At 37.1% G+C, this 13,616-nt stretch overlaps 1 protein-coding gene across 1 annotated transcript in view; it reads right to left on the bottom strand.

Moving 5' to 3' along the window:
* MED13L (mediator complex subunit 13-like) overlaps window positions 1-13,616 on the bottom strand; it is a 203,120-nt gene that overhangs the window by 33,546 nt on the left and 155,958 nt on the right. The window contains exons 10-15 of the mRNA XM_010574210.1: window positions 11,340-12,068; window positions 9,899-10,121; window positions 8,796-8,901; window positions 8,247-8,371; window positions 6,736-6,835; window positions 2,931-3,151 (exon numbers count right to left, since the gene is read on the bottom strand). Coding sequence (XP_010572512.1) covers window positions 2,931-3,151; window positions 6,736-6,835; window positions 8,247-8,371; window positions 8,796-8,901; window positions 9,899-10,121; window positions 11,340-12,068 — 1,504 coding nt within the window. The remainder of the gene's footprint in view (window positions 1-2,930; window positions 3,152-6,735; window positions 6,836-8,246; window positions 8,372-8,795; window positions 8,902-9,898; window positions 10,122-11,339; window positions 12,069-13,616) is intronic.

Below are 13,616 nucleotides of genomic sequence, written 5' to 3'. Positions count from 1 at the left end.
AGACTCATTTAAGACTAGCTATCTTTGAAAAGCGAGTAGTATACTACAAGATTTTCATACTACCTAACTTTAAGCACCTAATTTAGGCACTTAAAAGATTGATCTTTGCAAGACTTCTCTACTGACAACGGAGAGAGAGGCTGAGTCACCATGTGAAGAAACCTTAAATCAGCCTCTCTGAATGACCCCACATTGGGGAATAATGTAATCCAAGTAATAACAGTGGACACTTTACACATGCCAAATATTAAATATAAATATATAAACAAACCAGTGAACATAATATTAAATATAAATTAAGTCCAGTCAAACTGGACTTTCATTGACTGTCATGTTTGTTTGCAGAGAATGATGACAAGAACTTCAGCCAGAGTTTCTAGAGCTATTCCAAGTTTCTTTCAGAAGAAAAGAGCTAGTCCCTTTGAGGCACTACTGCAAAGTAAAAATCATTATTAAAATAGTAACAGTAGTCTCTCAGAATTTCAGTACTTAACATCTCGTTAGATCTTTGCATTTTTCTCTTGCACCTTGTAAAGCATTGAGAGATGAGAAATGTGTGGATTACTATCTTCAGCTGCTGAATGTTCAGCACAAGAAATCTACTTACATGTTGTCAAAATGATTAGCAATGGGTTTAGGTGCTTGTTTCCCCCACTGGTGTATATGAGCAGGTGTGACACACTTAAAAGCAAGTAAACTGTGCTGTTGGAAATGTTATCAGGCAGAATTAAAATATATATTTTAATACTCCTAAAATGGTTGTGAGGGAGATTAAAATATCTTCAGTATCAATGACACCCTAAAATCTGTTCCCACTCAAAAACTTTCAGCTCAACAAATTCCAATACAGATTTTCTTTCCAGGCCCAAATTATCCTAGTCTTAAGCAAATAGTTTACAGCACAAACAAAAGAAAAAAACCAGCGAGGTCCGTGGCAAGGCAAGGTCTTACAAACCTTATAAAAAACTTAGTTCAAACTTCTATAATGGTATAAAAACTGATATATGCAAACTATACAAGGCAAATGGACAGCTGTACTTCAGCAAAGCCTCTAAGAAGATGCCTTTTCTTATCGTGCCTTCAGGTTATGAAGTGAGGATACAAGGGAGAAGAGAGCTTGCGATAACAAAGCAGACTTGCTACGTACACCTAGCTTTCCCGGTGGTTAACTGTCTTCACGAGGGGCACACTAACTCCCTTACACTTTTGCAAAGTCTCTCTTTCTCAACAGAATTGTTGTAAAAGCTCTCTACCAGCTCAGCCCCTTCACAGGCATTGGCTTAATTTGCAGCCCTGTGAGTTGGTAACCCCTGGGTCTGACTAGACACACTTTATCGTAATACGGAGACATAATCCCTGAACGCAACAAGCTGTCTCGCTTCCTCCCAGGGAGAGGGACTTCCTCCTGCCCCAGGGACAAAACCGAACGCTCTGATGGAGAAAGTCACCCTGTGACTTGCCTGTGCTTCACTTTCAGTCTGCCTAAGGTATACTATTACTGCCATGCAGGAAAATTTACTAATTTATAGCTGACTAAATAATTTATACTAAGATAAATTTACCTATCAGTATTCTTATATTGATATATAGCCACTTCTTGTCCATGCAACTGCAAGTGCTGTATCTTTCGGTGTATAGCACTCTCAGCAATGCAGATGCTTAAAAATAAGCCTTCAGTTAATTCCAACATTCACAGGAGCACAAAATGAGAGGAAAGGAGGTGGTGTTGGGGAGAGAAATGGCTGCTGAAATAGAAGGAACAGGCTGTGGCAGATTAGGGACAGGGTGGGCCCGAAGGAGAAGAATTAGGCTATAAAATCAAGGGTTGGGGACTACCAGGAAGACAGAGTTATAGCATGTATCTCCTCTTTTATTACCTGTGTACAAATGAGCTTGCTGCAGAACAAGGTGATGTGTACTTCTACACAGAAATGTGCATTTTTAAATTAAAAAAAACCCTCAGGCTATATGCATGGAAATATGATAACGATAACTCCTGACAAAGGTGACAAAAATTGGCCCAAAAAGTTAAGTAATGCAGAATACACACAAGCAGGCAGAATGATTTCATCTTACCTCTTAACCTGTGCTAAAGATGGAACAATGAAATACAAATCAATGTACACTAGGTGCTTATGTTAAGTCCTTTTATGTGATGCTATGGAAAAATGGATACATCTTGATATGTAAAGCCGGGAAGGTGAGTACTAGTACCCAGCAGCAGAGTCCCCATTTAAAAATAGTTCTTTACTCAGATACACTATAGGACTCAATATAGGAGTAACTATGTGACATTACCTGACCTGTGTTATACAGAAAGTCAGATAAGAATGGTCCCATCTGGCCTTAAAACTTGTGAAGTAACATCAGCTGAAGAAGAAACAGAGCAAGTTCAACCCCTGGGCTTTCTCAGAGATTTTCAACCCTAACCAAAAAAGGCAACATTTCAGAGAGAAAAAGGCAGCCTTTCTACATGCATGATTTTATCCCAGCTGCATCTCCAGAGACTGGCAGCAAGGAGTGGCTATACATAAAAGGTGCTACAGAAAAATTATCTGACGAAATAAATCATTTAACTGCTACTTAGTCACAAGTATGATGGTTTTTCATATACGTACATTCTTTCTGTTAGGCATAGGGCTCATTTCACATACAATATTGTTTTTTTTCCTGAGAACAATCACAAACATTACAAACATAAAATTACGAGAAGAAAAATACCTATAGTTAAAGTCAGGGAAACAATTAAAAAGCTCTTTTACTAGAGAAGATTTTTTTTTCCAGCTAAAGACTGATATGTACTTTTTATGGATCCAGTTCACATTTGTTAAAGTAGTCTGCTACACACACTACAATACATGTGACTTGTTTATAAAAATCAAAACATACACAAACAAGATTATAAAAATACCGCATCTTTGGCACTATACCTTAATTTCTTCAGGTTTAGGGCTACCTAGTCCATCTTCCACCTCCATTTTAAACTCTGCAAGCTGAGTTGGAACCATGTTGACCATAGGACTTTCCATCATTCCCAAGGTAGTCACAGTCTCTGAACTTATTCCATCTTTATAACTCATTACCGGGGAGAAGGCAGGGTGTTGTTCTAAAGAAGGTGGTGTTGGGAACATCCTTTGGAGATCTGCCACAGCTAAATATGATGAAATAATGCACTGTTAATCATTAAAATACAAATTCTCAAGGAAACCCAATAAAACAGGAAGTGACCAACTCCATAATAGCTCTTATTTCATGAGTTAAAACCTAGCAAGGGTTCTACAGACTTACTGGAGTTCTGACACCAATATAAATCTAGACGAAAAGTTAACTCCTAGGGATAAATTCCAAAAATTCCTAGGGATACTTTGCAAGCTTATGATTCAGCAGAAACAACAAACTGGTAGATACACAAATTCTATGTAAAATTTTAACAGCAACAAAAAAGTATCTCATAATACAAGAGATTAATTGACATTAATGCAAAGTTCACCCCAGCAACTGTTACTAAGGAGCAGTTTCTTCCCTTTTTTAGAGCTGATACTGAGCCCTAAAATGGGACGCTTTTGGAATTAGTGTGCACTTAGCTGCATTTTTCCACTGACATACAGTCATTGTAGTCTCATTTGGTCCGTAGCAACATAACTCCTGAAGAGAAGACAGGCTACTGTTGCTAACACAAACATAGGCAATTTTGCTCAAGAATCAGACTACCAGGCATCCAAAAGTGGTTCCAGAAGTGGAAGCCACAAAATTATAATTTTGCATCACAAGACATTAAGCCAGGAAAATCCCTAAATAACTTCTCAGTAAATGATCGTAATGTAATCATCCATAGTGTATTTTTCTTTTTTAAGCAAAACAAACAAACAAAAAACCCCAACAGAAATGCTTTATAAAGTGTAACAGAATCAAACAAAAATCATAACAGTCTTCTATTTTCTCCCCAGCTAAATTCTTTTTCCTTCCAGCTACCAGCTTCTGTATTTATTTTGCTTAAAATTCAGGGTATATGCTATCTTTTCCTGACTTGAATTAGGACAGATATTCTATGGACATAACCATCACTCTGGTGAATTCACTGTTAAAATACTCAAATTATATAAGGGTAAATTCCCATAGGTGTCTCTTCTTAAACACTTTTTCTGACAGACTAAATGCCCACTTCCATTTCCATTTCTATCCATACATCCAACCCAAGTTGATAGGACACAAGAACATAATTGTATTCAATAACTTCTGCACCATAAAGATTATGGAAAATTCATAAATAAATACAGATGGATTTCTGACTGGTAAACACTGTGTTGTGGAAATCCAAACTGGTGAAACATAGTACTACTCTCAAAATCTAACTGAAAAAGACAGAAATAAGTGATGGACTTAAAATTCTATCTAGTATACAAATACATACACTAACAGTACATTTTTGTAGGATGCTGCAACCTCAGGATGTCTCTTAACAGAGGCAAAACCTGAATTTTGTTCTTTTGTGCACAGAGATGAGACAGCCAGTCTATTTAATTCTTTAGACAAAGTGAAACAACTCAAATAGGTGAAGTCCTCTAAAAATGGAGTTCGGTTGATAATAACGGTCCAAGCTGAACCCAAAGTCTTTCACAACCTGGAGTAGTAGAGTAAATAATGGGCTATGAATTATTCCCACTCAGGTTTTTTGGGTTTCCCTCCTTCTCAGTCTTTGAATTTAAAAGACCTTAGTCTTGTCCTGATACAGGACAAATTAATGTTGAAAACAGGTTCGGTAAAATGGAAAAAACTATTTTCCACCCAATGCTAGTATGAAATATAAGCTTCAGGATGCCAGCTGGATTAGCTACTGCCTCTGTTTTTCAACAAAGAGAAGTGTGCTTTCGAAATTGGAGAAAGGGGGACAGGAAGGAAGGTTAAAATGAAAGGTGGTCAGTAGGACTTTATTATGATGTAGAAGGCATTTCAGTTCCCTGCAGATACTGTTATACCTCGACAGCTGGTGTCAAGGGGACAGCTACAAAACAGAAGTGGAGTGTATCTACTTAACTTGTTTCATATAGCTCTATAGTATATCATATTCTCACACTCAAGCTCACTCCAGCTAGCAAAATTCTGCAGTGCAGATTCATAAAAAAGTTTAATTACAAAAAATCCCCCAACCCTACAGCAACAGGCTAACTATCGTTATTCATTTTCATGTGTGTCACGCTTGAAAAAGCTTTGCATATTTTAAAAAGCTATGGATCAACTAAACCTGTCAAAATCCAATCTCTGTATACTTCAGACTTCTACATTTGAGTAAATCAGCACAGCTTTTATGGGTCCATAAAACTCTGACTCATCTCCTTCAGACTGTTTTTTTTCTTCTCCTCAATTTGTTCTCATTACCAGCTGAAGTTAATGAGAAGGCATTAAAGAATGATTTGCAGAGAGATTTGATTTCTGCTTATAGCAGCCACAAAAAATCAAACATTCTTCCTCCTCACCACTAAGGAATTTGTAATTCATAACTTGATTGGTTAGTATTATACCAAAAATACTCACCCTCCTCTCTCACACATACATATACACATGTCTCTTTCATCTCAAGAGAAAGGCCACCTATATAAATGGAATCATAGAATCACAGAATCATTTAGGTTGGAAAAGACCTTTAGGATCATTGAGTCCAACCGTTAACCTAACCCTGCCAGATCCACCACTAAACCATGTCCCTAAGCACCACATCTGCATGTCTTTTAAATACCTCCAGGGATGGTGACTCAACCACTTCCCTGGGCAGCCTGTTCCAAAGTTTGACAACCCTTTGGGTGAAGAAATTTTTCCTAATATCCAATCTAAACCTCTCCTGGTGCAACTTGAGGCTGTTTCCTCTCATCCCATCACTTGTTACTTGGGAAAAGAGACCAACACCCAACTCACTACAACCTCCTTTCAGGTACAAGAAATGCAAGAAAGGCCATATATCTCAGAAAGTAGAAGTTATCATTCCCAATAGTTGTTGGCATTGTCCTTAGAAAAAAGCCCTATTGTTTTAATCTGCGATTCATATATTTTCAGCATACTAAATTTAATTTCTAACCTTCCTGCACTCCTATAGCCTTCCTTGTACATGTGCAGTGCCTCCACAAGCATCACTTCTACCATAACCATCTGTAAAAGGTCTACAATGGGTCTTCAGTTAGAACCTAGTTCTTCAATTTTAATCATGCACTTCCACATCTATACTAAACCCTGGAAGTGATTTTAATGTGAATTTGTTGAATGCTGAATGCAGTTTTCTTCCAAGACAGGTTGCACCATAATGGCCAATTGGTAAGTCACAGCTTTAAATTCCTTCAATTCTTTAAAAAGAAGAATGATTTATACTTAAAGAGGGATATGGTAATGGTTTAAGCGACTAACTGAGATTAAATTCTGAATTGAGAATAAAGGAGAAAGCTTCTAAATGCAGATTTGTAACAAATCCCTCCCACAGTTCCAGTCTAAGATAATAATGTCAAAAGAAGAGCATCTCAAAACTCAGTAGGCACATTAAAAACATATGTCTGTATTACCATCCACTGTTTTCATTAAAATCTGTTTATCCTCTTTTAATATTGGCACCTGGTAATTACAGAACAAAATAAGCACATACTACTTAGTTCTGAAAGAGTGACATTATAAGCCTCCTACAAAAAAATCTCCTTATAGCTACCATACTGCCTTTAACTGTCAACAAAGTGGCAATCGGTTGTTGCTACTTACTTGGTGGGTAAGGTACTGCTGTTCTACCATCCTTCCCTACAGGGCGTTCCTCAGACCCTACTGCAGGCATTTTTGATGACCGGAGAGCTGGTGATACCGCCTAAAAGACAAATAATCACATACCATATTAAAAAATATACAAAATACTAGAATTCATAGGCTATTAAAAGTTCTGAAAACTGTCTGAATGAGATTTCACAAGAAAGGAAAAAGTGTACTTCTTAACTTTCCCATCTGCTCCCCCCATCCCCAAGGAATCTGGATTTCTTTTTTTCTCTCTTTCAACACTAAACAAAACAAAACAAAGTCTCTGAAATATTTGCCTGTCTATACATTGCCCCTGTCTATATACACACAAATTATATTGAAAATGTTATCACAAACACTGAGCTTGAAATTAATGCGACTACTCTACTTGCTTCCATGTTTGGACTACTCTAAGGTAATCATGAGAATATGGCACTGAGAGTAAGAATGCCACTAACAGACTACTACAGGGGACAGCTCAACACATGCAAGGTTTAAGATGGGAAGAACATTAGGTCTGTCCAGGCCAACTTCACAGAAAAAGGTAATTTTTTATTTTGACAGAACAGTCCTCTAGTAGATTTGCATATTAACTGCGGCATCTTAAGTGCAGTTTGTGTGGAACCACAAAAGAGGGAGAAGTGGTAAATAAATTGGTATACTTGAAAAGTACTGCTGAGAACCAGACATTAGACTTTTAAATGCTATTATCTACTATCAGTCAGTTTAGGATCACCTTCTGTATCAGTATGGTTATATTAGATTAAGCTTAAAAATAGTAATTATTCAAATGTTTGCCTTTCCATGTGTCTTGATTTTTTTCCCTAGTAATTGATGTACATCTGCTTTTCCTTTTGTTTTTCCTAATATTCAGCAGCTATTCCACTTTGTACTGAAATAAACTGCTCGTAGAAATAGAAAGAAACATGCTTCAGAGAATTACTGAAATTCAGCAAGGTTGAATTTATTTTTCTTTGGGCAGCTTCTCAGACAAGGTAAAAGAACAAATCACCAGTTAATGAAACTAAGATCTTTTCCGTAACTCTCAAACACACACAAAATACTGACGAAAGCTAAGGACGACACAAAACTCAATGTAATGCATTTATAAAGCAACTACATTGCTCTACCTATGGACGTAGTCTCATAGCCTGTCTATGCAATGACTGAGTCAGCAAATTAGTTGTATACAGGTTCCCCTCACAACTGAAAAACTGTCAGACAACACAAGCTTTGATGTTACCTAAATGACCTCCTAATATTCCTGAATTATAGACAGTGATGATTTCTCTCTTTGATGGATCTCCTGAAAGGACACCTCTCTTTGCTAGCAGTTCTTCCTAGTTAAAATCCAAGCCTGCCTACCTGGAAACTCTCTCCTATCTATTAGGGATAATCGCTCCCCACTAGAATTCCATCCTCCTCCTCCTTTTTTTTTGGCCAAGGTTTAACTCTACAGAATGCTCAGTCCTACAAAGACTTACTCCAAGCTCATCTTCATCTGAATTATCAAAGATATTATCTAGATCATGAAGTGATGGAGCCAGATCTGTCACCTGTGTGAGGCTACCAGAGCCTACTCGGCCTGCAGCATTGTCTTGCCGGGTATCTATCAAAAAGAAAGGGAAAAACACATGAAAAATGGGAGCAAAGTTATGAAATCCAAAATAGCCTTTTTTCAATTTTACTTCTCACTCTAAACAGGGGACAAGCAAGAATCACTGAGGCCCCTTTTCTATGATGTAGCCTAGAAATAGCCTTGCAGTCCAGTTTTAAGCAAGCACCGAAGGTCAACTGGGAAAGAATGAAGGTAGCTACTGCTCAACTTTAATACTCTAATTAAAAAAAAAAAAAAAAAAAAAATTGTTTTATTATAAAAAGGACGAGCAGAATCAAGTTTTTTCCATCTCGGGAGCTGTCTATAGCTCTCATGTTACAGCAAAATGTTCAGTATGTGATTCTTCCTTTCAGATTTTATTGCATAGCTTTGAGTATTTTTGCTTTGCAGAGTGAATTAAAGAGCTTTTACTCACCAGTCTTAGGAGCAGAACTGAAAATAGACATGGCATCTTTTCCATCAGGAACTGGTGTAGAATGACCTGTTGTGGGGATTTCCTTGGTACCAATTCCATCTTCTGACTATACAAAAAAATCCAGGAGTTTTTAATGAATATTAATTTAAGCTATGTAAGAACAACTGTTTTCCTATGTCAAGCCAAACTCAGGGTTCTGGATTAAATGCTTTGAGAAGAAAAAAAAAAAAAAAAAATTAAGAAAGGAAAAGCACACAGTTGTCTGCTGTTTATCTGCATATCAGGAAAAACATCAAGTAATATTGTGTATGACTTACAAAGGATTCCATATACATCACTTAACTTTGATAGCCAGTACAGATAATTACCCACCTCAGTTTCTCCAGAAAACACATCATCTGGAATTTTAAGCGTGGTGGCTACCCGCACAAGAACAAATGAGCGAGTAGCCAGACAATAAAACACGTCCATAATGGGCAAGATACATAAGAATTATCATGCATACAGGGAAGGTGATGACCAAAGAATAGTGATCAAATTGTTTTCTTTCACATATGGAAGAACACCTCTAAGGAAATGTTCAAACCGATATAGTGTCCCTACCACAAATCCTCTCAGCAGAAGGCTACACTAATTTTGCTCAAGGGAAGAAAAATAAACTTGGGCTGGAGAGATCTGAGCTTTCCAATGAGGTGATATGTCAAGCTGAAGCAAGCAAAAAAAAAAAAAAAAAAAAAAGCCCAGCAAATTCTTTCATCTCTACAAGTGAATATAAGGATCAAAGTATTTTATTTCTTAGCTTAAATCTGGAACCTGCTGCTGGTCAAGCTGAATATATGTAAACAGGAAGTATTCCTTGCAACAGCAGTGTTTTCATATACAAACAGGTTCAGAGGGATGGCAACAAATACCAGTTCAAAAATACCATACTGAAATGAAGTTTTTTCCTGTGAGCCAGTGGAGGAAAGAAATACATAATCTCTCTGATTTTGATTTGTGGAACAGGCTTGTGTTTTCCTGAGAGCTGTAGAGCAAATACTGTGCTACAGTACTATAAGTCCAATAAGAACATTAATGATAAAGACTCTGGATTTACACGTTACCTTGTTCTTTTTCAAAGGATCTTTCTCAGCCCCAAGTTTGCATTTTTTATTGCCAGTGAAGCTGTACTTTATATCACCATCTTCAAAAGTGTAAGGATCACTAGCGTCTCCCAAGCCTTCTCCAGGTTGTTGTAGTAGAGGCAAGGGGTCAAGATAGTTCAGTGCCTGCACTGGTTTCTGCTCTTCCAAAATTTTAAACCGTTTATTAGGTTGTGCTAAGAGCCTGAAAGTAAAAATAAACAAGCAAACAAAGCCATCATGAAACAAAACAAACATACCTTTTACAGCAAAGAAAAATAACAGCTCTTGAGATCTGTAGCTGTCACACACAAATACAGCCCATGTCTCACTCCATTCTCCTTGATCTAGTAGAAATACTTTATTTCCTCAAATAAAGGACGCATTTGCCTACATTTAATATTAAACATCTTACTGTATTAAGAACTACTTTGGGACAATGAAAAAAAGAATTAATCTTGTCACTATATAAATCAAAATACTTTGAAGTACACATAACCTTTTCAGCCTAGCAAACTCCACAGTTTCAGCATACACATTTTCATTAACTACTCTCTTTGGTACATTTTTAATATGCATTGTTAAAATGCAAAAGTAATTTTTAAGCCGTCATAAAATTAATTCAAATTCTCATGCTAAAGTTAAAAATAAATAAATACCTTTGCATAAAAGAAAATCCATGTTTAAAAAAAATAAAAGAAAGAGACAGCTAAAAATTCCTTAAAATTTAGGTAGTTCATGTTCTTCATGGAGGAAAACACTGTATGTTAACTGTAGTTTTTCTAAAGTAACAATTTACAAGAGATTAGCATTTGCTCTTTTCTGTGTACAGACCAGAGAGACTGTTAGGGTTTTCAGTTTCAATCCTTCAGAGACTGAAATTAATAGGAAAGTTTCTATCAATTTTGAAGATCCAACAGTGGGTTTACAAAACAGCAGTATTATTCTGTAATATAGTATCAGCTACTACTTACAGAAAGCATGGTACAGTGCAATTTATTAAACCCACACAATTGGACAAACCACACTGAAGTGCTTCTACAGTGCCATAAACAGAATTTCACTCAAACCCAAGCATTTATGTAGATGGAAGGTTGCATAACTAAACATCGATTTTCTTTTTTTATATGATCAAAAGACATAAGCTTAATAAAACTCTTACATTTGCTCAAATTACTGTGATATAGGTTACAAAAATATTAATCAGTTTTTACAGTGTCCAACAGAAAGCCAGATAGGACAAAAATAAGACATACTACATACAAAAACACATTTCTGTTTAAGTATTTAACCTTATCTCCAGCATACATCATCTTTGATGTTACAGTGAAGCCTCCTGCTTGTTTCAGTTTCAACTGAAAACACAGTTTGATTGTGCTTATAATTTAATAAAACCACCAGTCAGATCCATTCACCCTCTTACCGTTTCAGTGCAGTGCTGTCTGAGTTTATTTCCATCTTGGCATCGTATCTCTCACACGGAAGATCCGGTGGCCTGAACTCTGGATCGTCACTCGATGGGACACTATAGGTCCTCCACATATCTAGTGACTCATTGTTCTGAATTATCCCACAGTATAATGCTGTCTCGCTGACCTCTGCCATCAGAGGTAACCTCTGTCCAACAAGGACTGTCCTATCATCTAAGCTGGGCAATGGCTGAAGCTCCAGCCCACTGCCATAGAGTGCTGGGTTTACAGGTACGGAAGGTGGGTCCAGGTTCTCTGCTTCCTGACCTCTTGGCTGGGGGCTAAGTGTGGGAGGCAGAGGGGAAGTAGGGGAATGGGGTGAATCCATAGGATTCATATTAATTTGCTTGCTTGGATTTCTAGCAGGTATAGATAGCGGCTTCTCATATTTTCTGGAATTAGGGACTTCTAAAGAGGGCTCCATTCCTGCTAATCCCAGTTTCTGCCCTGATGTGTCCTGCTCCATGCATAGCTCTTCAGTCACAGAGGGCCGATGGTGAAATGGCATCATAGGCCTTTTTTGCAGTTTATCTCCTTTTTCCTGTCTCTCTGTTGTTTTGTGCTTTGAAGAGGCGGGAGGTGGCAATGATGAAGAAGATGATGTTCCCATGCTGAATCCTGGCTGATTTATCGTTGGGGGACGGCTGGAGCCAGCGGCACAACGCTGTTTGAAAACCTTGTGCCTGAAAGCAGAGGCAGAAACAAGTCACTGCATAGTTTATACCGTTATCTGATCTAACGGGAAAAAACCCCACGCCACAACCAACCGAAGAACAGCATTGAGAAATCTTATGTCTATTCCTGATCTTTTAACAGATTCTGGAATGGTCACATGATCTGGACCATGTTGTTCAAGCCAACTTGGCTGCCGTTTCTCTGACCTATAAAATGGAAAATGACAGTCTCCAGAAAATAGCATTCAAAGGCAAGATTTAATGTTTATAAAAGCTTAGTACTGCTCAGATGAAAGGTAATATAACAAACAAATCCAAGCTACTGTTGCTTTCATTACCCTAAAGAAAGATAGCCTTTCAAATAAAATGACTGCTGTGGAACTGCACCACTACTCTTGCACACTCTTGAGCATCTGTTACAAAAGATACAGATCAAAATTGTTTTAGTTATGTTCACAGGCGCAATACATGGCAGGATGCTTTCATGGCAGTTTTCTCCTCTATATCAGGTAAGGAAAAATAACTACAACTCTAGTCCAAAACCAAACCAAAACAAAATGAAAAAAGAAACTACCAACTGATGAAGAGAGCATGAATAAATATTTTAAAATATTCAAACCAAAAAATGCAGTAACATACAAACTTATTACTGGCTTCATATTTTAATACGGCTTTTTTCAATTTGTCTCAAGACTGGGAAGCACAGGACTGAATTTCAGTATTTCGGTATTTTCATCATGCAGCTGATGGTCCCCAAGGATTTTACAAGAGGGACATCTAACTCTGTCCATATTTTTATTGGCCTTCTTTGTGTCTGGGGTTTTTGTTTAGTTGTTTGGGTTTTTAAGCTAAGCAGAATTGAAAGATGTATTGTGCTTAATATTTATACCTGTTTAAAGTTAAATACCATTCCGAAATAAATCACTCCATCCCTATTTTTGTTTATAAAAAAAATATCTAGGACAGCAACAAAACATTTCACGAAACATATGATATGGTTTTTACTCACAAAGATAAACTACATTATCGCAAGTAAAGTGGACTACTAGATTGAAGAAAACCAATTCTGCTTTTATGACTTAGCTATGAAAAGATCCAAGTTTTATAGTACACAGCGGCTGTCAAATGGTACAAATACAACTTCTTGTACTTGCTACATCTTTTTCCTGTAACCATCCATGTCGTGTGGTATTGTCCTGGCTTTCTTTGTGGGCTTTGCTGTTATCAGGACATGTTGCAAATTCTCTGCTGTAGCAGATGGTCTTTAGCTGCAATCACCCACAATGTGGATGGAGCTAATGCCCTAGTAACTGAAGATTTGCCTTAAGCATGTTCTTGTAACATTTCATTCACTTAATTCTCCATCATTCACCATATTTTAACTGACTGCAGAAAATTATTTTAGACATTGTGTGTTGAAAAACAGAAAGTTGGGTCTATAGAAGATTGAATGTGATGCTGAGTACCAGACAACCCTTTAAGACTCCATATTTAAGATCATATCTTGACATTTATACTCTCATTTATACAATACATATAATGGCACAGTAATGACTA

The sequence above is a fragment of the Haliaeetus leucocephalus genome, unplaced genomic scaffold (assembly GCF_000737465.1).
Source record: "Haliaeetus leucocephalus isolate CR32 unplaced genomic scaffold, Haliaeetus_leucocephalus-4.0 Scaffold13, whole genome shotgun sequence".
NCBI lineage: Eukaryota > Metazoa > Chordata > Aves > Accipitriformes > Accipitridae > Haliaeetus > Haliaeetus leucocephalus.
Note: the sequence above shows the minus strand (reverse complement) of the source record. Positions and strands in the feature narration are given on the sequence as shown.